Source organism: Colossoma macropomum, unplaced genomic scaffold (genome assembly GCF_904425465.1).
Source record: "Colossoma macropomum unplaced genomic scaffold, Colossoma_macropomum, whole genome shotgun sequence".
NCBI classification, from domain to species: domain Eukaryota; kingdom Metazoa; phylum Chordata; class Actinopteri; order Characiformes; family Serrasalmidae; genus Colossoma; species Colossoma macropomum.
Genome location: NW_023494805.1, coordinates 34,845,568 through 34,873,129, shown reverse-complemented (window position 1 = coordinate 34,873,129; position 27,562 = coordinate 34,845,568). Strand labels below are relative to the sequence as shown.

Genomic DNA, 27,562 nt, shown 5'->3' with positions numbered 1-27,562 from the left:
AAACTACCAGACCTGCTTATACTAAGAAACACACTCTCCAAATACTGTCCCACCAGGACTACAAACAAACACTAATCAGTCTAATCTCTATGGAGTCACTTACCTTACCGTTTTTTCTTCCCACTCCTCCGTACAGCTGAAGAAAGGGATATTTCCCTCAGGTAATGGAGGCTGTGAAAAATAAGGAGGGAATTCCAGGGCACGAGTGAAAAACCCTCTTATGAGCAAATATGCTTGTGCCACTTTCAGAGGATTAGTAGCCACTGCCTCAGCCTCATAGGTCACTGGTTACTATGGCAATATCAGCCTCATTTTAGCAATGAGCGTGCAGGGATCAAGTGGGCGGTAGAGAGACAGAGGGAGAGAGAGAGTGTGGGTGTTATGGGGTAAGATCAGCAGGTAAAACCTTCTCAAGGAGTTCTTGTTTATGAAAAGTTTGCAGCACACTGTTGTGTTTACAGTGGCTGAAGGTTAAGCACAGCATCAAAATGTCTCTTTTCTGATTAACCCCACAAACTGCAGGGTAGTTGTCCAATCCTAATGAAATTAGAGGGCAAGATACAGTCGTATGCAAAATTGGAACACACCAAATAAGTACATGCTTTGTTGATTTTGTTTTTAAAAAGTTGACACATCTTTTATGACTTAAATATGGCATTTTATGGTTTATTGTTAATTGCAGTAGATAAACTGTAATTATGCATTAAAATGTGTAGAAGTTCGTTCCCTGTAGAGGAACGTAGATTAACCTCGAAAATCAACAAGATGTCATTTAACCAGGGGAGTCCAAACCTTTGCATATGACTATGTTGTTAGAAGAGTGAGAAACTGAAGTGTCAATTATATACATAATGTTCATGTCTCGTAAACAAAATTAGAATATAAAATGTGGCTGAATTTAATACTAACTTCATAATAGTTGCCAAATCCTTGTCAGTAGTTACTTAATGATGTATCTTAAGATTAAGAACTAAATAATGTGTCTGCAGTTTTGTTCAACTCTATATTTGCAATAGTGTTGAACAAAATGTAGAAAATGAAGGAGTTTGAAACGACATAATAATAAACAAATACAAATGTGTAAATCTTGCACATTGCATTCTTTGTAGACATTTATTTACAATAAAAAAAATTTTGAAGCGGACAACAACAGAAACAAACAACAACATTTTATGTGCTGCAAGATATGAATACAGTGCTATACAACATATGAGAATGTACTGTGTTATATGCCGATGTTGAATTTTTCAGAGTAAACAGATTTGAAGTAACAAAGCCAATTTCATCATTTCATCAAAACATACAGTGACATTTTACACTGTGCAACGTCGAGCAGACCCACCGTTTCCATAACCAAACAGCTTGTGTGCAGTACAGTGTATGTGTCAGTCTGTGTGTCTGTTTACCCTGCAACACAGTTTTATCCTGTGTGTGTGTGAATGCAGTTTAATGCTGTATGCTGTGTGTGTGCGTGTGTGTGTGTGTGTGTGTGTGTGTGTGTGTTTGTGTGTGTGTTGGGGGGTGTGTGTGGGGGGTGTTATGCACGCTCATTTTGTTCAATGTTGGCGACCAGTCCCTTGGTGTCAACGGTGTTACTAGATCGTGCAGGGTTGTTAAAGTAGAGCGTGTTGTCAAATGTACACTCTCCAACCACTGGTATAGTTGGCCTTTTGTAGAACAGGAAAGCAGCCAACCCCGCCACAGCAATGATCACCAGGACAACTGCTACAGCGACGCCTGCATAGCCATGAGGGGTTTCGTCTACATGGGGTGCTGTAAAGGCAAAGTTAAATATTATGAGGAAAACTGAAGTAATACAATCAGACACAATAATTATACCTCTATAAAATCCATAATGTCACCTACATATAATATCCTTGTGGTATTGTCTATATATATATATATATATATATATATATGTATATATATATACATATATATATATATGTATACACACACACAATATTATACACACAATACACACACAATATTATTAATATTAACAATGTATCCATACTTACCAATTTCTGGTTGCTTCTCGGTTGGCAGTATAACTAAAAAAACAAAAAAAACAAAACAAAACAAAAAAGACCATAGCTTTTAGAAGACTTAACTGCAGTTTTAATGGAATCTCAGACACTCACCCTTTATTTGTTTAATTTTAATGAAAAAGGCAATTAAGCAGAAGTTAATTATTCTCAGAAGGTACTTCTGAGGAGATTTAATATGAAATAAATCACTTGCATAAAGAAGGGGAACGTCAAAGAAAAATAAATGAAAAAACGGACGTTTCTATAACTACAGTTCAAAAATGATGACAAGAAGAAAATGCTGCCAACTTCTGACACAGAACTTTGGAGGTAAAAAAAATCCCCGCAGATTTTTTTGAAAAACTGAAGCTACAATAAAGGCAAAGAGCGGACACACTAAATACTGAAAAACTTTATATTTGGGTGTTGAGGCTTCTGTGTAATTTTCTGTCAAATATATGTTTTCTGCTTTTTATTCCATGACTTCAAAAGGGACTACTTGTGCTTAATGGCCAACTTCATTGTAAATTGAATAAATTAAGAGTGCTCTCTGACTTTTGCAGAGTACTGCATTTTGTAATCTTTTATGTGTGTGTGTGTTTGTTTGTCACTGACCTTTTTCAGTTTTGCAGATGTAAGCCCTGTAGCCACTGCAGTGGACATTGAACCACAAGCCACTATCGGATCTGACCTCTACACAGTCTCCATAAGTATTGGGCAGTCGGGGTGCCCAGTTAGTGTAGTCCACCACCATGCTATCAATCCACATCCACTCACCTGAGAGACCAAAAACACAGAAATACACAGATTTTTTTTTATTTGGAAACACTATGGTTTTGGGTTTTATTCTTATTAAAGCTCATTAGTCCAGTAGTATTTCGAGTGGGGGTGAGGTTAAGTTTGACCCAGACCTAAGTGGCTGCGGTGCATGCCAATCCAGAAAGATTTCGCATCATCTTGAAGGATCTCAAGATTCGTGTGGATGAACTGGGCTTCCAGCATGTCCTCCACACTCACTAATGATGCACCTGTAAACAGATGCAGATCATTAGTGGCTAACAAGATTTTAGAAGAAACCAGAATTCTCAAAAATTTTGGAAACAGTGGATTATAAGCCAAAGCCTGATACCTAAACTTACTAAAGCACATGGTCACACATACAAGAAGGGAAAGGGGAGCAGAAGCTCTAATACAAACTGATATAATGCAAAGACAAAAGTCCAAAATATACAATGTTTATATTACAAAGCACAACACAATCAGGGCAAAAGTTCAGCGCTGCCACATTTTTCAAGGACATGTTTGCTTGCACATTTTATAACCAAGGATATGAAGTGATTACATAGGCCTACCCATTCTCATACACTCCACTGTGGCATGGGCCCAGTTCTCACTCCTGGCGGCCATGAAAGCATAACAGTGTCCTCGGAATGGGATCCAGGTCTTGTGTCTCTTTGGTTCAGGGCAGACTCCTGGGAGCTGGGGGGGCTCAGTGGGGGCAATATCTGCAGATGAAGGGCAAAATGAAGGGAGCTCTTCCTGAAACAAATATGTCTAGATTACTGTTTAAGAGTTTGGAGTTATGGTTCATGAGTTTGGAATCACTTTTTGTTGCAGATAAATGTATTAAATTAGTATAATATTATTCTATTCCTCTACAGGTTTCAAACAATTTGTAAGAAGCTGTGAAAATGACAGATAATGATGTATAAAACACACACACACACAAATTTTCTAAACCTCTTTATCCTTCTGGATCGTGGGGTGGGGGTGGGGGCGGGGGGTGGAGCCTATCCCAGCAGTCATTGGGCAGAGGCAAGAAACACCCTGGACAGATCACCAGTCCATCACAGGGCAGACACACTGACATACACATTCACACACTCAGGGACAATTTAGCATCTCCAATTGGCCATGACTTCATGTCTCTGGCCAGAATGCCCACTAATTGGACAGTGGTGACCAAATACTGAGGCAGATAACTTATAATTACTATGTACTACAAAAAAATGACTACAAAAAGATAATTACAGTATGTTATCTATCATTTTATGACTTTTTTTTCCAGAATTGAACATACATACATACATACATACATACATACATAAATACCTCAGGGTGCCTAGTTTATAATGCTTCAAACTCTATACATTATTATTGGATAAAATTGAAATTAAGAAGTGATTCCAAACTCGTAAACAGTGCGGTTCAACATTCTTTTATTTCTCTTCTGCAATTTCTCTTCACATTTCTGCTGTAATACGTCTTTTCTCTGCTGTACACCAGCACCACCAAAAGCCCCACCTGCTTCCTCCAATACGTATGTAGCCTGGGATTATATTGTTGATGACTATTGGCTATGCAATACATACTCAGAGCACCCACGTGAACTTAGAGGAGAACAGCAAGCATCACATTCAAGCACCCAATGAGCTTGCTAGGTTGGTTAGTGAACAGTATGAATTGAGGGAGGCTTTCCACCCTTTTCAGCATTCAAACTTAGTGTTACAAAGAGAAAGCATTCTTTCGTAGCAACTGTTGCAAGGTCAGAAGAGCTTTAATATAATTGCCTTTAACCTAACAGAAACTAGGCATGTGTGAAGCAATGACACACAACTTGCACATTGCTAATGTTAGCTCAGTGGAAGGATAAGCAAACAAACTTAATCTAAACTTGATCTCTAGGAGTGATCCTTCACATGCATACAGTATAAAAATCATTTGAAATCAATACTGCACTTTCAATTATGTGCTACACTTTCTCATTAGGTTCTGTAAGCTTATCCAAAAAGTTTTTAATAAATAAATAAATAAATGGATGATGGATCATCCAATGGTCAATTCCATTCTCAAAGTCTGTCAAGCTCACATTTTCAGAGGGGGCACTTAACACTGCAGTGATAATCGGGAACCCCAATCCAAACCTTGTATGAAATACTTGCAGTTCTAATGAGCCCTAGGAGCTACCTTGGGAGCGCTTGCAGAGAGAGTAGTAGGTGTTGCTGCATTCTGCTGTTTTCCAGGTTCCATCTGTATCAATGTACACACAGGCCAGGTTTCTCTTTGGCTCCCCAGCTGCCCATTTCGTATAGCGCAGAAGCCAGTTATCCACCCAGCGGTACCGTCCATTTGTCTACAAACAAAGGCAAAGGTCAGAACGCATATATCGTTGGGATGTGTGTGTCTGCATGTACTGTAACATGTATTTAATCTAGAGCTCAAAGTTCTCTTCAGCTGTTCTCACTACACAAAGTGATCCGTATGTGTACCAGGTTACTGTTGAGGCCAATCCACACTGGCTCTTTGAATTTGCTGAACCTGAGTGTGGTCAGAGCCTGGGTGATGGAGTCTAGCACGCTGGCTAAGTCAGCATCGTCCGCCTTACACTGCCTCCTGGCCTCATCCCAGCTCATCTTCTCCGTCTGCAGCTTATATGAGTTGTTTCCCAGGGCAAAATATGCCTTCGGTGACACAGTTGTCGCTGGAACTTGTATCTGAGAGTCTGAGTTAGACCAAACAGATAGTAGAAGCAGACTGAAATAAACTGGTAATGTCTGTGTTGTCACTGTGATAACTGTACAGTGCTGGCTGTAATCGTTAATAAATCACAGACCTGCTGACTAGTTTCTCCACTCACCAATATTCCTCTTACAGATAAAACCTCGATTCTCACTGCAGTCCTCAACCTTCCACATGCCTGTCAACCTGTTCGGTTCCTTCACCATAATGACACAGTCGAACTGCAGAATGAAAGAAATTTAGGGTTTATTTAGTATGTAAACACTGTTAAAGTTTCAAAACACGCCAATCACTGCCCAAAACCCAAAGTCAGCTTGCTTCAATTCATTGTTTTTGTAATGTCATGAAAATCAATGAGTGTGTTTATATGCCCACCAATTATATGACCATTAACAGATTTTGGCAGTTATGTGATTACTCAAGTAGTCATATAAACAGCATACTTTGATTTCTTAAATCAGATTAAGGCTGTTATCAGATTTCTAGAATTCCGATTAAGAGAGCTCGGTTTTAGCTCAGTAATCAGCTTTTTCAGTGCATGTATACCCTTACACTGATTTCTTTCATTTTTCTCAATCTGTGCATGTGCGAAAATAAAGCGCTGTCTGTGAAACAGCAAGCAGAGTTTAACACAGCACCCGTGAGATGCAACACACTTCTGGAGCCATGACAAAAACAACTACATGCTTGAAGAAATTGAAATATTAATTCTAGATGAAGTATGTTCATATTTTAAGTCACTTGATGTTTGAAAAAAAGGGCGTGGCATGATATTTGAGTTTTCCACTACACTTATGTCTTATTCTGTGACTTCATTGGCTGGTTGCAAAGCAGAAATCCGATTATTGCCTGACTAATGCAGACTTTCCCATTATAATGCAGCTTTCCCATTATCTGATTGCCCAAGCACATGTAAACGCGTTGAACAAATTATTGACAAAATCTAATTTTCTGTAATTATCACATTATTAAATGCATGAAAATGTACAAAAAAAGCATTTACAGATATATCCGCCTATTCAGCCTCCAGCAGTTTAACTGCGCCCGTTCACACTGAAGTTATAAGGAGTGTTTCAGTCTGGAGTGCTTTTTGAATGATGCACAATACAGGGAAGCCAATCAGAACAGACAACATTTGCATACATCAGTCTTAAAGGTACAGTAACAAAAACAGCTTGCTTGAGACATTGGAAAATAGTCATGTAAAAATTAATTGTGACTGGTTTTGGAACCTAAAAACATACAATGACAGTGTGTTAGGTGTTATCAACAGTGCCAGTCAAGCTATTGTTTATATAATGGGTGCTAAAAAGTAATGACTACAGAAGTATTGTTTAACAATGCTCCATGCAACCTTCACTTATTTTACTTTTTTAGTTCAGTCTGAAGATGTAAAATAAGGACAGGTGATCCCACAAGTTGCTTGCTGAAATTTAAAAGTCATAGCACAATAATAGAGGTAGTAACTGGTTTAACTTTGAACTTCATCATTTTATTTTAGAAAGAGTGCATCAAAAAGAGAACAGCACCTAACCAGCTTTAGTTCCTTTGACACCTGAATCGTCCTGGATTTCGGTTGCTGCAGAATCCAAGCATTTTCATATGTTAGCAATGATTATGAAGTTTAAACAGCCTCTTATTATCCTATCAAACAATTTGTATATAAATAATGAGTTTGATTAGCTCAGATTACCCTAAACGTCTGGACAACTGTCCCGCAAAGGTGCACTTCTGGTGATATGTTTAGGCACTAGGCAGCACTTCAGCACTACAACTGAGATTAGGTTCTGTAGCTGAACTAATATCTAACTACCTTCGACTGTTTCAAGAACAGACCTACCCATCCACTGAATTTAGTGCAGGAATTTTACTGCACCGAGGTTGCAACCCTACTGCTGATAGGTGCTGGATGAATTAAGACGGTCCACTGAAGTTCTATAAGATACTCAGTACTTAAGTAGATTTTTAAGATGCTTCTACTCAAGTTGTTTTATGGAGAGGTAATGTGGGAACTGCATTTATTTACATTTATTGTATTTGTCAGTATTCCACTTGCTTACTTTAATATGTGTATATGATCATAATCAAGTTTGTGAAAGCAACTTAGTTTGAGCAACTGTGTGTGTAAGACAGGGAAGTCAGGCTACAGCCGTGGGAGTGTTCTGTACCAGAAACTGCCTGGCCCCTAGCTGACCACTCCTGGAAAGGGGGATAAGCAGATACCAGACTGAGTGAGATTTGAAAGCTGCATAAGTGTGATACCATCCACTACTGGCACATGGTCATGTTTGTCTGCCTTTGTCGCTAGGCAGAAAAACATGAGATGATATCTTGTAACATTAACCAATCATTAGGGACTATGCCTATGTATTAAGAGTATATTACCCATGTAATGTGTGGTTTGTGCTTATGTTAATAATAACTTATTAATAAACGTATGCTCCCTGGCCATGTGCATTTACACTTCACAAGGTGCAGTGTGTCTTAGTTGATCAATAGCTGAAAACTAATCAATATCCAACACGGTACCTTTATTTTTTATTCATGTCATTCCTTAAATAAGGTATCAATGCTTTTACTTCAGTATGAGTTTAGACTACTTTACCCACCTTTGAGCAATTTCAAACCATGTGTTTGCAGGCTACAAGAAAAAAAACATGATATCTAACTATCCAGAAACCTTTTCTTATCTGAGTTTCGGACTGTTTTTCATCTTGCTACATTTTTCTATTGTAAATATTAGGCACAGTGGAAAACAGTAGATAAATGCAATATGCAAGCTAGTGAAGCTTTAGCAGAAGGACCTCAGTGCTTTAGGCCCCCTTCAGAAGATGAAATAGATACAAGGCAGAGAGCAGGGCGAGGCCAGGACCAAGAGACATATTTCCAGGGAAATTCTATTTTTTAAGGGGCCGCTCTGTAACGGCAAAGTACAAGCCATAACTTTATCCTTAGTGCGGAGAAAACGAAAAAGCAAGAATACATGAAAGACAAAATGCTTCATTATGTAATATCACAAGGTAAAGAGGGGAAGAACATTGCAACATATACTGTGACAGCATTCAGAGTTCTGAGGACGGTATTGATGAATTTGTAGGCATAAGTACTGTTATCGTTTCGTCCCAGAAAATACTGAGGAAGGCCATGAACAAAGTATGTAATCAGGACATGTTCCAGTTAGAGAAAAGATTCCAAGGACTGTAAGTCTTGCTGTCAAGAATGGCAAATGAACTGAGGTGAAAACTGCTGTGAACAAAACTTCTGGAAGGCCTACCTGTAATGTTTCTGATTCTTGAAACCACAAACTCTGAAATGCAGAAGAAAAAATATCAACCAGTGAGGTTAAGGGACGAACGTAAAGAAAAATACACAAGAAGACCTGTGAGAAAACTCCCACAGAACCAGATTAAAATATGAGAGTTTTTCCTTGGAAACAGTTCTAAAAGGGGCCACATCAGAGGCAACTTTGGCACAAATGTGCAGAAGACCTACCCTTTTGTCTCTATGGTCCCACCTTGGCATGATGTAATCAACCTGTGTTGAACAAAAGTAATAACAGATATTTAGATTTAAGAACTTTGATATGTAACATGTAATGGATGCTAAAAAGTGTAACAGTAAGTGTAAAAAATAGTGAAAACAAAACAAGGAAACTGGTTATTTTCTTTGGAACCAGATTTACAAATGCCTGAATCTTCCATGCAGGCAGCAAGTACTAGTTCTTTGCCGGACGCAACTCCAACATTGTGTGTGAGCATCACTGAGTGCTCGAAGTTCACACTGCATTTTCCATCTTAAAGAAACTTGTGCGTTACAATTTCAGTAGCATGCACTGTTCTGAGAGAGAATGCAGGTTTCCTTTTTCGTTGGCGTACTGTCCACTACTGCCGGCCCACTACAGTCATGACTAATTGTGTTGCTTCATTACTCATACAGGAGGAGGCCCGGTAAACAACTGACAAATCAGGAAATTTCTGGTCGAATCACCCATCATCAGAATGTCTTTCAACCACTCACATGGCAAAACTGCCAACGTGATGGATCTTTTGAACTTATTGCAGTCAGGAAAACGTCATAACTGGCTAAGATGGGATGTGCCAGCCTTAAACAAAAGAGACAGGGCCCAATATGGATTGTAAGCAGGAGGTATATTCATGTTACAAACAAGCTGTTATGTTATTTTATTTCAGACTGAATCTGAGTAACAAGGAGAAGTTTGTTTTGAATGACAATGCAGATACAAATAAAATGTGTGAATGAACAATTCCTTCAAAATTGCATAACTGCTGAAAAGAACCAAGTGAGGATGAGCTAAGAGGACGTTCAGTGAAGGATTTAACATCATCACATTGTAACGTAGGAGGCAACAAGGCTGGATGCAAGTGCGACCTGCAGTCCAGAAGCTGAACAGTAGCAGAGGTTCGTAGAACAGAGTCCATGATAACACAGAACAGAGAAATAAGAACTCAACTAGAAACAAAGCCCAACAACAAGACCAGTGAAAACAGGCAAGGCAACAGCAACAGAGTAACACAGACAATGCAAGACAAAGGGACTGAGCAAACACATGGGTATAAATACACTGAGGGTAAAGCTCAGGCAGATGGAGCAGATGACAAGGGGGCAGGACCAGGGAGGAGACAGACCAAAACAACAACAGGCACATGGCAGATGTATACAAAAACACGCATCACACTGGGAAATAAGAAAACCAAGGCTAAAACAGAGAAAGACAAGGAGGGAACAGAACAGGGTGTTACACACATTGTATCTATGAGGCCACATGGCTGCAGGACAGGTTAATTAGAGGGCACTTCACTTGGCTCAATTCACTTGGCTGATAGGCCGTAATTAATACCGAAAGCATTCAAGAAAGTACAGTCTAGTGCAGGCAAAAGGATTTAGTTTGTTTGTCCAAAAGTATTTTTATCTTGTGTGGTCAGTATGTAAATGTAACATGTTTGATGTAAAGAAGTAGAGTCTCAGGTTTAAATAGGAGAAGGCGTACAACCTTCTATATCAGCACCGCACAACACATTAAGTGTATTAAGAACAAATAAAGGATGTTGCTTGACAAATATACGTAATTTTGGATAGCTGATTACTTATGATACTGTATTATATATGTATATATATACATTTATCTGTAATCTAATGGCTATTATTGCCAAAACATGGTAACAGATGCCATACCAGGTTTGATTCAGCATTATGGGTGACGATGGGCTGGTTCGAATCAGAAATCTGTTGTACTTGAGACCATTTTAGACTCAAAACTTGATGACATGGTTCGGGTTGGGTTGGTCTCGGACAGAAAATTCTCAGGCTATATTCGAGTTCGAACGAAAATTTCAGGCCTGATTAAAGCTCTAAACTCCATGTACAAAGTCTGCTAAAGTCTGCATCCCAAACGATGTCACAGGAGGTTCGAAAAAGTCTGTTTTATCCCCCTTGCAACTTATATAAATGCCAGAATGATGTAGCCCTACAGCCCCGCGGACTTACTCGGTAATGAGCATGTTAAGTTTGCGTGTCTGTAAGTCCAAAGATGACCAGAGATTAAGACTGGGCACATGGCCACAAACATATGACACAAAATCTGAAATCCCACAAGTAATTTAATAAGCTGACTATTTACAACCATTGTAGTTACCCTTCAGAAAGGGTGAAGAGAACTGAAGCAAGATAAAAAGTGAAAACAGGTCAATGGTCCAAGTGAAGTGAGGGACAAACTTCCAGCACCAAATTTAGAATCCTTGACACAGACAGCGTTCCTTTGATAAACTGGTTTCTACAGTGGGAGCTTTTGGTCCAAAATTCACAAACTGTGAGAGGGACTCACATGCACTTGTTTCAAGGAGAAAGCAGACAAGGACAGAAGAGAAATGAAGACAGATAACTGCATTGTTGCACTGTCCATTTTATCACAGCATATCCATATTTGTGGAGAGGTGTGAACAGGAACAGCAGGGGCTTCTCACCCTTTCATTGCTCGCTAGCAGCTAAACATCTCACACACTCTAGTTTAGTTAATCTGACAATAAAGTTCCAGGGTAAATATTTTATTTCATGTTATTAATTGAAAACATTAGAGCAAGTTTCCACTCTGCCAGCAGAATGGCCACTAGAGGGCCTGCAGAAAGAGGCTCCTAAATCCATATAATGGCTGGAGTGGAGTGCATGAGTTTGTGTAACAGTATTCTTCTAACCAAGATATGAATAATAATATTTCCTAAAAACAAATTATTACTGTTACAATTTAGACTATTCACGTTTATGTTTATTTTCTGTAACGTGGTATGTTTTAAGACACGTCACGTAGCATCATCTCTCAGTAAGCAATTAGAAGCAGACTTTTACAAATGTAAAAGATTATGTGCCCTGTGTAAGATCATAAGATTATGTGCAAATATGTATGAATATGTGTTTGTAATAGGTAAAGGGGTACTTGCATCTGCTCCAAACGATCTGCGTCCATCTGGAATAGACACGGGATGCCCTTTGGCCCAATTGGTGAACACAACACCTTTCCCGTCTGTCCAAAGGAAGCGCATCTCCCAGTTGATATCATTCAAGCCAATCCACATGTCATCATATGCATTGGCCATCATAGTAGTGAGGAATGCTGGGAAGAAATTACTGTTTAGACCAAGTGGAATCTGAAAGCACTAATAAAAAATAAAAAATGTTTTCATATTTGTGAATATTATAATACTATTTAAATTGGTTTGAGAATTTACATTGAAGTCATAACAAAGTCAGTATAAGTTCTCACCTTTGTGGATGTAAATACTTTACCAAATTAAGAATTTAAAGTAATAAAATATAGTAACTACAGTACCTGTAGTCTGTATCTCACTAATCATATCATAACATGTTTATGCAATGTTTGAAAAATGCTCTTTGAAAAGCTTTTCTCACCTTTTATGGCAAAAGAACTATTTTCAACTCTTGTTTATGCTGAAAAGTTTATTATTAAATATGCACTTGATTGGATATAAACTTTCAGTTTGGTAAGTCCAGAACTTTTCACTTAACCTTGATGACTTCCTTCATCGCCTTGGCACTGAGTATTTTATGAGACTTTCATTGCATATTTAGCCACAGTAATGAGGACTGCTTTAGTAGATAGGTAGAAAACTTATTTCTGTTTCTTTTTAAAGCCATTATTGTTTAGCACTATGTAGTTACAACACCATTTATGTAAGGTGAGCCAGCTTCAGTGGCTGATACTACCTCCGCCATGTTTAATCTATGTTTAATATTTGTTCTACTTTGACAAACTGACCTAAAATCTTTGGCCTGGGCACAATACATACCATTATTCCAAGAGTAATATTCTGTACTTTGTCTCCACATTCGTCAAATCAAAACAGGCACAAAACTCTTTGGTGCATAAACATGACTTCATTGTTGCAAAAATGTTTGGAACTCACCTTGTTCTGCTTCACTCCGAATGGAGACCAGGTTGCCTCCTTGAGAGATGCAGTATTGCCGAGCATCATGCCATGATTTCTCACTACCCTTCCCTACAAATTTATAACACTGGAAAGAAATTCCAATTAGATAGGACATGATAGAGTACATGATACAGAGGACATGATAGTGTTTGTTAATTTTTTGTAATTGATGTTTTTATTTATTTGTAGTTTTTTAAAAACTATTGTTTCTGTAACTGAAATGTCACATACTTTTCCCTGGAAAGAAGTCCATTCAGGGGCACAGCCTCCCTTTGGTACAGCTGTAGGTGCCACTGTGCTGGTGGCAAAATTACTACTTCTTTTACAGATAGAGGGTAACGGCACTCCACAATTAATATCGTTCCAGAATCCTGACAGATAGACATGGTTTGATGCACCCATAAAACTTTACTGAAATCTTCCAATAACAACAACTGCCGTTATCAAAAAGAAACAATGTAGATAGCTCTTACCCATGCTCTTGTAAATGGTAACACAGTTCTCATCATTGTTGGCAAAGTTTGGTTCATTTTGGTTCCATGCTGTATAGACCACTGGGGAACCATCCACCCAACTGGGAGGACAAATAAAGAAGCATTCATTTTATTTTCAGTGAGCAAAAGTGTTTTCAAACATTCATTCAATATATACCTAAAGGATTTATCCAGTCCCACTGTCATTCCAATGAAGTACTGATCCTCACTGGCCCTTGAAATCTGCAAGAAGAAATTCATAAAACATTAGGAAATGCTACAACATTGCCTGATCTATTAAAAAAACAGAGATTTAGTATCATACCTGTTTCCATATGAACTTCCTCTCAGTTTGGCCAGTAATAACAACGAGATCAGAATGGTTCTTTTTGCAAAATGTACGAGCATCTTCCATAGATAAGCGGTCATTGTTGATGAAGTACTGACTGCCATTGAACTGAATCCAGCCATCATCAGTCATATTAAACTCCGCTATGGTGTGGAAAAGAAGCACACACATGTAAAATACACAAAAATCAAACTTACATTACAGGAAAAATTCACATTTGTTTCAAATACTAAACAGTATTTCAAATGCTTTGACAGTCTATTTGAAAGTCGTGGAAGGGACACAATGGATATTGCAATTACCTTGGGGGGAATTCGTAGGTGGTGGTTTTGGAGTTACACCTGCAGAAGTTCAATTATTAAAATTCACACTCACAAGTACTGTCTGATCAAAGTGAAATCAAATTTGTTGACACTCCTAAAATATTTTTTGTGTTTTCCCTTCTCTAACTGACTTGACACTGTTCATGAATGACAACATTAATATTTAAATAGCCTTGATAATTATAGGACTGGGAAAATTGTGTGCGTGCACTATTGTGGTATACAGGAGTACTGTTTGCATGCAGATAACTGAAAAATATTGTTATGTGTTTATATGTATGTGATTATGTGTGTGTACATATGTTACCTACCCAATCGTATCTGGCAGATCCAATCATTGTAGGCTTCACAGTCCCTGTCATTCCACCTGTGACCATAGTAGAAGGTAGCTTCTGCACAGTGCTCATTATCATTGAAATTATTGGGTTCCCCATAGGCCCAGTTATCGTAGTCTGACTAACATGTAGAAACACAGACACATTGGAGAAAAGAAATCAGAAGTGGATACATAAACCTAGCATATGTTACCAAAACCCTACATATTTAATCAGATTTGACCTTGACTGCTTTGCACTATTCAAAATGTGCTAACACTTTATTTGAAGGCCACAACTCAGGCATAAGCATTGAACAGTATATTTATAAAGCAATGCTCTCGTATTTATGAAGTTCTTATGCCACTAATCACATTATATTAGTATAAAGACCGTTAAACTAAAGTGATAAACTTTTTTATACCATTTTTAACAATGCAAAAAAGCCATTCCCAAGTAGTGGAACGTATAAGACACTTACAGAACTTTTTTGACAGAATTTTTGGACATATAGCATATTAATACATAGGAAAAATATACATGAAAATTAACTAGTCAGTTTGAGGGCATCAAATTCTTCCATAGACCTGGTGTTCTTAAATAGGCCCCTGCCTTATAAATTCCATTCCTGGGTAATGATGTCTGGTCAATGTGTACAGAGGTCAATGACTAGGGTTCAAGTTTTTTTTTGTATGTCATCTAATTTAACTAAAACCCTAAGCAATGAAGAAAATATTATAATAAGAGGACATAAAAAGAAAGTTAATTAAAAATGAACTTACTGGACTTTCATCTGTCCACACAAAGCCAACATTAGCATCCAGCGAGTTAAAGCCAATCCATGCAGGATCAGAACCCCCACCATACCTTTTAGCAGACAGTAAATTACACATAAACATGCTGCTACTAACATAGTGTACATTATACAACAACAATGCCGGTAAAAAATAATGTGGACCAAAGACTGAACCTTGAGGATCTCCATAGATTGTCTATGAGATAGAGGGACATTCATAACTCAAAAGCTCAACACTTTACATGTCCAGGTGCCCAAAGTTTCATTACATACTCCTATAGTCTAAGAATAGCTCAGCCAGTTGGCATTAAAGTCCCTGTAGTTACTGAATAATAAGCATTAGCATGTAATAATGGGATCCCCTGGGATTTTAAGGGGTTAAACAATTTAGATACACTTACGGTAGAGTATCAGTTTCTTTTTCAGAGTGGAAGCTAGCTAGGTCACCACCAATGGCTCTGCAGAAATCACGGGCCTCAAACCATGTCTTCTTATTCTCATTTTTAGACTTGTATATCTGAAAAGTTAGGGTCAAAGTGAGAGGTTTGTTACGATTGTGTCTGTCTATCACTTTATCAACTAGAATCACGTCACCAGGAGCAGCATGGAGCCACAAGTTGATTTTTTATGAGTGCTGGAGTCCATTTATATGGTAACATTCAAAATGATCACGGCTTTGTTTGTGTGTGCGTGTGTTTGCGTAATCATACCCGCATGCAACTGGCAGAATCTTTTTTGATCCATTTGGGGGGGCAACTGAGAGGTTGCGTTGTAGGAGGTTCTTTGGTTGTAGTAACGCCATCTGCTGTTTTCTTACAGATGTACTTCTGTTTGCTTTCACATGACAGTACATCCCATAATCCTGCTGAAGTTCCAGTCTTCATTGCAACACAACCACGGTGCCTATCTGTCATACAGTCACAGAAAATAATGTGTGATTCAAAAGTATTGTTAGTTTCCAGGTGTCTCTTCAAAGTTATTATTACATCAATATGATTAGTCAGCAGTACTTCTCCACATCATTCTTCTATACAACTGTATGCAAAAAAAATGAAGTTTAAACACAGAAGTGAGCTCTCTGTACAGGATGTGTAACTTACTTTCACTTAAATCAACAAAGCATTTAATTTGACCAACATTTCCACGACTGAGAACGTCATCCTCTACAAAGAACACTTTCTGTTTATTTGCTGAATTTATTGTAGTGAAAATTTTAGCAAATTTTGAGCATAATGCAGGGTGTGGCTAAAATAAGTCTTCAGCTAAAAACTTGCTCCAGACTAAAACTCTTTGGGCCTGAAGTACTGAGATTTTAGCACCAGTTTTAGACACAATGCAGACGCTTTCTCTCTGCATGTTAGGTACTAAATTTGCACACATGCTTAATCATGCAGATTCTGCACCATGCAAATAAAAAAAGGCAGAATGCGCTTCTCTCCTTCTTGCATATGCATTTGAGGTAGGGCGGTGCAAAATGGAGGAGGTTGGTGAAAAAATGGGTGGAGATGTTCAATACGTGTCAGATTACATAGTCTGCTCGATATTCTAAAGCTTGAGCAGCTTGCGGCGGCCGTTTTTGCGTGGACTGTTCTTTGGCTTTTAAAACCAGGTGTAAATTTGCATTATAGTCTTAAAAATGTGTGGCTAAGAACAGAAAGAGCCTAGAAAGAGACACAAGAGTCTCACATTAATGAAAAAAAGGACCTATGGAATAACATTATGTAAACTCACAGGATTTTGCCTTGCAGGTTGAAAATATAGTGTTTGATTAGGATCAGAAGAATGAAGCAGCTCGTGAATCACAGTGCAGGGCGCAACACATTTTGGTTTTTGGCAAATAATTGAAAATATTCTCAGCCTGATCAGTCATGTTTATACCACAAAGCAACAACCAGTGTTTACACCACAACCAACCTACACATCTCTGCTACAAACTGAACATGTGAAGTCTGTTCCCTGCTCCCTTTTCTGAACAATTCAGCTGAAAGTGTAGTAAAGTACATAAAGACATGTTTATCAAAACGAATAGGCTTAGTGAAAGTAGTGTCAGATATAAAACAGCAAACAATGGCATGAATATGTAAATTTCCAATAAAAATGTTGTAAATTTACATATGAGTATATGGGCTGTTCTTATTGTTTATTACTGATCCCTGTCATGGACTAAGAATGGAAATATAGATGAACAAAATTGCTATTTGCACTGTAGACATTGTGACCCCTGGTTCTTATCATCAACACTGCAAAGAAATCGGTAAGTTTCTCTAGAATGGAGCATTACACACCAAACCACCCTGAATGACCTTGTTTACATCTCCAGGATGGAATTCCCCTTTAAACCAAGCTACACTCTATAGTATTATTGGTGAACATACCTGGCATTCCTACATTGAAGTGTGTAAATTTCACTGTTTCCTTATTTGTCCACTTGAAGCGGTCAACTCGTTCTGTGTTGGACAGACCAATCCAGAAATATTTCTCAGGCCGCAGGCCAACCAGGCTGATCAGAAAAGCATTTTCATACCTAATGAAAGAAAACATTATCACATACAGGGTCAAGAGGAGAGACTAAAGTGTCTATATAATGTGACTTTGTGAAAGTTGTACACTGACATGCAGATAAGCAATTTAAACTGAACTGATGTATGTATTACCTGTCAGCTACATGGACTAGGCTGGCTGCTTTCTGCTCACATGTCGTTTTGGCCTCGTTGAAGGTTTTGGCTTCTATAGCAATGCTGTAACAGTAAGAGCTAAACCTGATCCAACCCTGGGGGACCACAGAAATCAAACAGCTTATTAACAGGTATGATATTTTACTTAGTGTATGGACCTGTTTTTCTGTCTGCTAAGACCTTGAGTCAGAGGGTGTTGACGAAATGAAAAGAAAAAAAAATGTTAAGGTATCATCAACATTAGTGCTTCTCATCAAGGACTACAGTACAGAAGAAATCATATCCTAGAAAATGGCATTAACTTGGCCAGCAGCAACATTCAAAAGTAAGCCTCATCAGCATTTTCCTGCGGTAATGATCTCTGACCCTGTGACTGAAGATGGATGTTTTTCACAGCTTTATTGTTTCGGGAACACTGAATCAGCATTCCAAAGAAAGACACAACGTGAATCTTCTCAGATATTGTCATTTTGTCTTTTTTTGTGGCACATCACATCCTATTCATCATTTTCTCACTAAATGGAGAAAAGCAGTTGCGTGGATATTCTGTTTAAAGGAAGTGCGGTGTCAGCTGAACTCTGAGTAAGATCTCAACAAAATTTCTGCAAAATTAAATGATTACAATGTAAATAAAGTAAGATTGGTTTGATGTGAATTGTTCAGTATTATTCGAAGTGGACGTGGTGGAAACCAAATGTCTAAGCATTTAATTCTTTTAAAATGCTACCTCACAGAAAGTTGTTACACTAAATAGTTATTAATATGTTTCCTGATGACTGAGACATTGTTTTACAGTAGTTTTGAGATGACACTTTGGCCTAAAATGTATTTTTTAAAACATTTATTGTGTACAGGAAGCCATAGTAAGGCAAAATAGTAGAAAACATTTTTCAGATGTAATGCAGTTTTAACATTATAATCATCAGAAGACACATGTAGGTTCACTGGTCATTTTGGATTGTAAATAAAATAGCTATATTTGCATTATAAACATCGTGACCTGTGGTTCGTATCAACATCACTGTAAAGAAAATCCTTGAGTTGTGAAGTTTCTCTGCAAAGAACTATTTCACCAGACCCCCACCAATATGTCTACAGGCAAAACTACTCCACTGAGGATGCCATAACCACTGCCATCTACCTGGCCTTATGACATTTGGACAATGAGGAAACATATTAGAATGCTGTGCGACTTCAGCTCAGCATTCAACACCATCATAACCAAGAAGCTGTTCAGCAATCTACACTCACTTAGACTAAGCTCATCTCTCTGTAACTGGGTTTTAGACTTCTTGAATAACAGAACTCAGACAGTCAGGATCCAGAACAGAGTCTCTCAATCCATCACTTCATCAGCGCATCTCCATCAAGTACTTGGTAGCACACATCACTGGTAATCTTTCCTGGTCCTGGTGAACATCTACTCAGTGAAGAAAGCACAGCAGTGCCTCTACTTCCTAAGGAGACTGAAGAGGGCTGGCGTGCGCACACCTGTCATCAACTGCTTCTACAGAAGAGAGCACTCTGACCTGCAGTATCAATGTCTGGTATGGAAACTGTTCTGTCTCAGATAGGAAAGCATTGCAGTGGGTAGCGAAGACTGCCTAGTCCATCACTGGGTCGAGCTTGCCAGCCATTAAGGACATCTACATTGAGCAAAGGAAGAAGGCTAGGGAGCATCTGGGCCAAGTTCTCCAGACTCATGAACAGTCTCTTCCTGTAGGCAGTCAGACTGAACGGATCTACCTAATGGACCTTTAAACATTCTCAGTGAACTGCTACCTCAGTTGTACTACTTACTTTCATCTGTTGTGCTTTACCTTCTGCACTGAGCCGCTCTACTTTACTGTGAAACCTTTCCTCAAACACTTGATATGCACCATCATTTTATCTGTACTTCTTTTTGCAGTTTTATTCATCTAAAAACACACATAACTATAAGTGCTGCAGTTGACCAACAGCTGGTGTTTTTTCTCTGTTGTCCTGTACTTATTGGTTGTAAAGTTACTGTATATTGTACAAAAGAGTTTAAAAAAGAGTAGTTTTTTAAGACATGTGTATGTGTAAGGAGGAGGAGAGTGTACGACTCACAACAGGGCATCCAGGACTGATGATGTCAGGTGATCCTGCAGGTTTGCTAGAGGCTTTCTTCTTACAGATGAAGTCGTGTTCCTTCTCACACATGTGGTCTGCCCATTTCCCCTCCTACAGTATCATCAAAAGAAATACCCACATTCACTTCTGAGACTAGAACACACTTGACCAATGTGAAACGTACGAGCAGTGGTGTTAGTTATATAGCACATAAATGGAGTACCTTTCCTTTCATGAGAACACAGTCCTCTCTGAGGTTAGTGGTATGTGAAGGTTCTCCTACCAGCCATTTGGCAAAGGTAACATGGGTTCTGTCTGACCATTCAAACAGATTCTGAGTCTTCTGATCATTCAAACCTATCCATAATTCATCAGTGGACACTGTGGAACACACATACAAACATGAAACAACATGGAGGAGGTTATTCAAAATCATTGACACAAGTTAGTATAGCTAAAGAGAAAAGTCTGAATGTAAACTATGAAGATTGTTTTATTATGTGCTGTTGAATAGACAGTTGTGTGCAAAAGCATGTACACCCCTGGTCAAATTACATGCTATGTCGATTTTCTAAGTTATTCTAACTTGAATAAAACATGTTTTGCATAATATTTGTTAATTTGCAGAGCTTAACAGACTGGAAAAAAAAAAACGTAAAATACAAAATGTGCCATAACTTTTACACAGGTCATATTTTGCAATATATGTTTTTCTCCAACATGCTACATTCATCAAAAAAAAAAACAGCAATTGTGGACTAACATGCAGTAGTTTCTCTGTAGAAGATGTGTTAACATGTAATTTGACCAGGGCACCCAAACTTTTGCATGGGACTATACGTGTCAAAAGGCTCAGTGGGAATCAGACATTAATGCTGCAAGTATGTTCCTGATTTTACTCAAACACAAAGGTCCCAAAATTTTACACCATCTCTGTCAAACCAATAGCACAATAAAGCAATAAGAATGCTTGGGAGGCTGTGAATCCTGCCTAACTCTTCAAGCATGGTAAATACAATATGATAGAATACAATGCAGCAATGTAGTTTGTTAGCAGTAGGCTATGGCTGCCAGGTAACATGTATTTATACCTAGTTGTCTTCCCAATTTAGCCATTAGTTAAGTCTCCCCATCACATCGCTCTACCAGCATGGGAGGGTGAAGGCTATCACGTGCTTCTTCTCAGACACATGAAGTCACCGCATCTTTTACAACCGGCTCCGATGCAGCATTATTGGACACAACATTTACTGAACGCTATCAGTAAATTTTGTCACGGCAGCAAACGGACCCCCGTGCTAGCAAGCATCACAATGAGTGATGAGGGAACACCATCCTACCCACCCAGAGAAAGAGGCCTCACTTTCGGACTCTCTGAACGAATCCATGAACTTGTCGATAGGGTGAATGCTTAGGTGGTTCAGCCACTCAGAGGTAGCATGTTTTTTTTTTTTCATATTGTTGCATTAATACAATTGATGTATGAGGTCATAAGTAAATATGGTTAGTATTTTGCAATGACTTTAAAGATGGCTTAGCCAATCAGATTATGGAACCATAATTATCTCTTTAATACTACATTAGCTTTACACTGCAAATCAGTTTTCTGCATTTTTAGCGAAAAACTAATACACTGTAAAAAAAATGGTGTTTTAATTTAAAAGTTAACATCCGATTAACTTAGTTCTATTAACTCTTTAAGGCAGCCCAGTAACTAACATTTTAAAGTTTTTTGTTTTTTACAGTGTATCTTGTACAAAAATTAACCATTTTCCTCTTGAACAAAATCACTGACATTGTGAAATCATTTTCTCAGTCTGCTTAATTCTGCAGTGAAATGCATAAATCCATACAACATTGTAAAACGTATGGCAGCTAGATTCATCAGCAGTATTTCTTTTTTTTGTAACTCCAAAAAGCTTTTACCCGAATAATGCTTGTCTGCATGTGTACATTCTTACAGTATCCGCTCTGAGAGATGACAAAGCTGTGCTCCTCTATGTTGTGAATGCTGGCCAGGTCTGCTCCTTCTTTATGACAGGCTGCCAGAGCATCTTTCCACATCATCTTAGTTCGTCGGATAGAGTAGCAGTGGCCTGCATACGGCACCCACTGAGCTGGGCAGAAACTGGGCTGATCCTTATCTACGTAACACACACACAGAATGATGGAGAGGTAGATCAATAAACAAGGTGCAAATGTAAAATTTGAATAGTACTAAGACCACCCTTCATTTATTTAATTTACAGTGAAAATGGCCATTAAGCATAAATAACTAATTTTTCAGTGATTTATTATCTATTTGCATAAGGAATGGCATATTTTTAAAAATAAAAAAAGGAGTTCCCAAAACTGGAACTAATTTATTAAAAGATACAGAGCCATCAAGTGAGTCACCATCAGATAAACAGTGCTTAAAGCTTTCATCTCTGAGAGAGAGGAAAAAATCAAGCTCTACTCTTCAGATCTGAAAAATCCACAGGTGTTTCTGTCCATCCTTCCTCTGTGAGAAGACAACTCAACACTATGAGTCTAAAAGGATGTGTAGCTGTCAAGAAGCTGTTACTGAAAAAAGGAAATAGACAAAAAAGAATAACATTTGCAAATCAAACAAAGAAGCTGCTGGTGGTCTCAGAACAATAGACTGACCTCCCCAGAGTCCTCAACATCACTGAATGTGTTTGGGATTACTTAGAATGCGAGAAGCAGAAAATGGAACCAACTTCTTAGGCTGAACTATGGAGTGTGTGAAAATTATCCCTGCAGATTTTCTTTGGAAACACTGAAAGCAAATCTCTTGAAAACAATGCACGCTGTAGTAAAGGCATGATGCTGAAAAACAAATATTGTGTACTATTGTGCCATTTTGACTGGAAACTAAATAAATGAAAGGATGGTCTCACACCACTGTATATGTGTGAGTTTAAGCATTTGTGTGTGTATGTCTTACCCACGGTAGGCGTAATGATAGTGGAGTTTCCTTTGCGGCAAATGTGACCCAGTTTCTTGCTGCAGCTCATACTCTCCCATTTAGATGCCTTCCCAGCATTTAATGCAGCACAGTTCAGGCCAGGCTCCAATGAGGGGTGGCCTGAGAAATAGGGTACAGGTATTTTAACACCAATTTGTCTGAAACAGTGGGTTTAATATTAGACTGCATGCTGTAGCGCAAGTATGTGTGTGTACCTGGAGCCCAGTTTAGATATCGGAATGGGTTGCCATTGCTCCATTGCCAGCCACTCTCAAAGTCTAGACTATTCAGTCCAATCCACAGAGAAGAGCCAAGTGTATTAGTCAAACCTGCAAAAAGACAGCAAAATTCATTATTATTCAGTTATTAGTCTTAACTCTTATTTTGTAAGAGTATTTTGTGAAACCTCACATTTTGTTAGCATGTTCTCTATAGAAAGCAGTGTGAAGTCCATAATAATTATTGTTGTATTGCTTAGTGCTGTAATAATGTCTGTATTTGTTTTCCTGTGTTACTTCAAGTTTCCTGGTCGACGAGTTCAGGTTTGTGTTTTTGTGTACCTGATATGTATGTTTGCTCATGTAGCTCTATGATGCTGAGGAGATCAGCGCCTTGCTGTTGGCAGCTCTTACGAGCCTGGTGCCAGGTCAGTACTGACTGAGTGTTCCTCTGGTAAAGCACACCAGTTACTGGATCACTGTCCCAACCCGACGTTGCTGATATACACATACACAGAAAAAGAGAGAGAGAGAAAGAAATGCTGTTAGTTGTTTGTCTGTTTTTTTTTCCAGCAGGCTGCTCTGATAATTACTGAATGCTCTATAAAATAAAACATATACATATATACGAAATCTCGTATGATCAGTTTTTAATATAATTTGAAAATGCCAGTTGCCCTTTACACTGTGTCAACATTTCATGACAAAACTAACAAACAGAAATGGCCAAAAATGCCAGAGAACCAAATTTAGTTCCATGAAAAATGTGTTTTTCCATCTTCTGTACAGTTACCATTTTGGAGATATGAGGTTTTATCCCAAAAGGAAGTTACTTTAATGGCACATGTCTGACTAATCTAGTTATTTCTATTAATGTAATGTATATTAATGCCGAAATGAGGGGAATCATACATAGACAGCAAAAAACACCCCTTGCATACATCTGCATTACAACAGGAAAACAGAGAGCACAGGAAACAACTTCACAGGAAGTGTGTGTATCAGCAGGTCAGTCCCAGGACCAGATACTGGGACTGACCCCCATTTTATGGCCCTAATACAGGACAGAGCAAAACAGGAAAATCATCCTTTTTAACTACCACAGCACTTTTGGCTTTGCATAGCTGTCACTTAGTGTGTGGTCTCTGCTCCCTGCATGCCTTCTGTGTGATTCCTACCATTCCAAACAGAAATTACCAAACGTTTCTCCTCAACTGCGAATTAATGAATCTGAACAAATGATTGAAATACTTATAAAACAGCAAAGCAGGAATGAAACACATTAAACTCAAACACAAACTTACCACAGATATACAAGGGAGTTCATTCTGAGTTAATATATACTAGAGAAAATTGTATCTGCGCTATCATATTTATTATAGTACAATACTGGTCTAATATTTCAAGGTCTCTTAAGCCATTTTTCCACTGTAAAATTAGAGTTGTCTTACATTTGGTGGGACAGAAACCCCATTTCTTGTCCTTGTCGTAGTCCGTCTCTGTGGAGCACCAGAGCTGCCCATCAGATCGGCCATCCACGGTGCACTCAGCGTACCACTTGTCTTTAAACTTAAAGGGAAATTGGCAGGGGCTGCCGTAAGCATTGCCACCAATGGTGAACACCTCTGCAGAAAACAATGAGTGAGAGTAAAGAAACTAGTTGAGATGGAATGTAAATAACAAGCATTGAACCATTTACAGTAACAAACCTTGAACCACTAACAGAAAATGCGGAAGGATCAATTAATTCAATGGTTTATATGCTATAATTACATAAGTAAATGCAATATCTTTCAAAGAGGAAACATGATATTAAGTGGGACCAAAATAATCACAAATTATAATTATGGATGTAATGCACTCAGTGCTCAAAGTCTCCAGATACCTGTTTCCAATTCCAGCCAATCATCAGAGGCCTGTATGCAGCATTCATTCTAGTGCTCCTACTGTGCAGTATTTTTGTTCACATTTTTTTTCCTAGCAAGGTGCTTGTGTTTATTCCTGTTCAGTACTGATATGCATCCTGTATAGAGCTGATTGCTATATTGGACTCACACTTGTTTGATCGACTTTCTGGCTGCTCTTTCGTTGCAGTTAAAAATTCTACATCCACTAAAACCTGACCAGTCATCATAATCGGAACTAGCTCACAAGACTAGACAGAGCAATACATCACTCAAGTTTAAGAGACAAAGTTTAACACTTTGGCATGCAGAACGTGCACCATGCATTAGTGCATATAGTCAAATGATGAGCCTCCTGCTTAAATTCAATCTATAGTCTGGAACTACCTGCATAACTACCTATCGGCCAATCAGTCAGCACAGTGGTGAACATACCTTGGTATCCATGAGAGCACAGATCATCCTTGGTCCCGTATATCTGCCAGCGGCTCCAGGAACCAGTTCCCTTGTACATCACGATATTGGGCTCATGGCGATTCCCATAGTTAAAATGCAAGGGCTGATCCTTTAGACCAAACAGGGTCTCGTTTTTACACTCCCATGTCTGCATGGGACTCCGCTCCTTGCACGGGAGGACTATCACCCTCACCCATTCTTTGAGGTCCTGAGCCCCCAGGCAGAACTTGTGGGAGACGCTCAGAACGCGAGAAGAGGAGATCCAGCGGAAGCGTTGGGCGTCCGAGGATGGGTCGCAGTCGGTGGCCTGAGCACTGTTGGGGTTCACCACCTTCACACACTTGTTGTGAGCCTCATTGTAGATGAGGAAAGCATTGCTGTCTGTGAGAACACAGAACAGGGAATAAATTATTAACTATATTGTTGCAGCCAGATCAAAACCTCAGGTTTTTTTTATCATATTTGAAAATGCCAGCTGCCCTTTATAATGTGTGAACAATTCATGATGAATGAACCAACAGACATTCAGAATGAAATCTTATTACTATTAACTTACATTAAAAATTGTTGATCATATATTGTATTAGCAGTATCATATAACAGTCACATTACAATCATTGCATGTAATATATGCCTGCATGTTCTTGGTGACTTCAAAATTGTTAACTAAACTTCTAACAGTACTTCACAACAGTATTTTTCAAGCACTATACATTTAATCCAAAAAACACAGCTACTAAAGTCCTTACCTAGTTGAACAGTGTAGTGCAAAGATGTGCAGAGGCACAGAAGCACAAACAGAGGAAAACTGAACTTCTTCATATTTCAGCTTTAGTTCATAATCCAAGAAGAGTAATCCAGGGAGGGAGTATGTCTTCACGCGTCTGTATGTGTGGGTTTCTGCTCTGGCCCAATCAGCGTGGGACTCACACTTGCCTTTAACTGGGTTTAAAGGTAGTAGTAATGTAGTGTGAGTCCTTTTGGGGGTGGGAGTTAAATACAGGAACCCCAATGCACTTCACGTGTTTCCCTGCTGAGCAAAGCATCTCTGTATCATCCTCTCAGTCTCTCTTCTGCATACACACATATGCATGCACACATTCTAAATGGTTTTTGTTATCTTAAAGGTATTTTTTAAACAAATTTATCATTTACTATATAAATGAATGGATGGGTAAGTGAATGAATGAACAAATTAAACCACCAAGTGCCTTTCATGTTTAAGGCTAACTTCAAATATTGTCATTCAAATGGGAGTGGTGAGTGCTGCTAAGTAAATTATATGCCAGTACTATTCATTAGTAGCTTATGTAGCATTTGAACACCTACATATGAATACTTAAACTGTTGCTTTATCTCACTCACTATATTTAAATGAGATTATTCAAGATTAGGCACTTATAACTATGTTAAAGAGGTTGTTCTCATTCAGTTAATTTAATGAGGGTCAACTAGAATAAGCTATAGGAAACTCATTGATTCGACAGTTTTTTTGTCAAATTTCAGAGCATACTGGACTGACTTTCCCAAGGATTACAGTACCATGAAAAATATTTGCTCCTCACTCGATTTCTTTGATTTAAATGTTTCAGATCATCCAAACTTATTTTAATATAAGATAAAGACAACACAAGTAAACACATAATGCAGCTTTGACATGATTGTTCCATTTATTGAAGATAAAGATTTATTCAAAACCTATATCACCCATGTGAAAAAGTAATTGTCCCCCCAAACCCAATAACTAGTCGTGCCACCCACAGTAGTAACAACTGCAATCAAACGTTTGAGATAACTTAAGACTCTTTTACATCGCTAAAGAAGAATTTTGACCCACTTTTCTTTGCAGAATTATTTTAATCGGGCTACGTTAGAGGGTTTTTGAGCATAAACTGCCTGTCTCGGCCACTCCAAAACCTTAATTTTGTGCCTTTTGATCCATACAGAGGTGGACTTGCTTGTGTCATTGTCCTGCTGCAC

At 38.4% G+C, this 27,562-nt stretch overlaps 1 protein-coding gene across 2 annotated transcripts; it reads right to left on the bottom strand.

Moving 5' to 3' along the window:
* Nucleotides 1-1,099: 1,099 nt before the first annotated feature.
* Nucleotides 1,100-26,553, bottom strand: mrc1a (mannose receptor, C type 1a). Of its 2 annotated transcripts, XM_036596946.1 has the most exons (32): nt 26,332-26,553; nt 25,562-25,963; nt 24,674-24,847; nt 23,565-23,720; nt 23,220-23,333; nt 22,984-23,124; nt 21,995-22,177; nt 20,257-20,414; nt 20,031-20,144; nt 17,919-18,034; nt 17,640-17,788; nt 15,975-16,171; nt 15,666-15,781; nt 15,251-15,335; nt 14,466-14,610; nt 14,134-14,172; nt 13,808-13,974; nt 13,661-13,725; nt 13,483-13,583; nt 13,241-13,380; nt 12,986-13,094; nt 12,002-12,174; nt 9,042-9,083; nt 8,824-8,856; nt 5,668-5,770; nt 5,300-5,532; nt 4,998-5,163; nt 3,383-3,535; nt 2,942-3,058; nt 2,646-2,807; nt 2,022-2,054; nt 1,100-1,773 (listed from the first exon to the last, which is right to left on the bottom strand). In XM_036596946.1, the coding sequence occupies exons 1-32, from the start codon at nt 26,402-26,404 to the stop codon at nt 1,538-1,540; spliced, it is 4,395 nt and encodes a 1,464-aa protein (XP_036452839.1). In that variant the 5' UTR covers nt 26,405-26,553; the 3' UTR covers nt 1,100-1,537. The 2 variants fall into 2 exon arrangements, with proteins under 2 accessions (XP_036452839.1, XP_036452840.1); XM_036596947.1 differs by lacking the exons at nt 8,824-8,856; nt 9,042-9,083.
* Between the last annotated feature and the right edge of the window lie 1,009 nt (nt 26,554-27,562).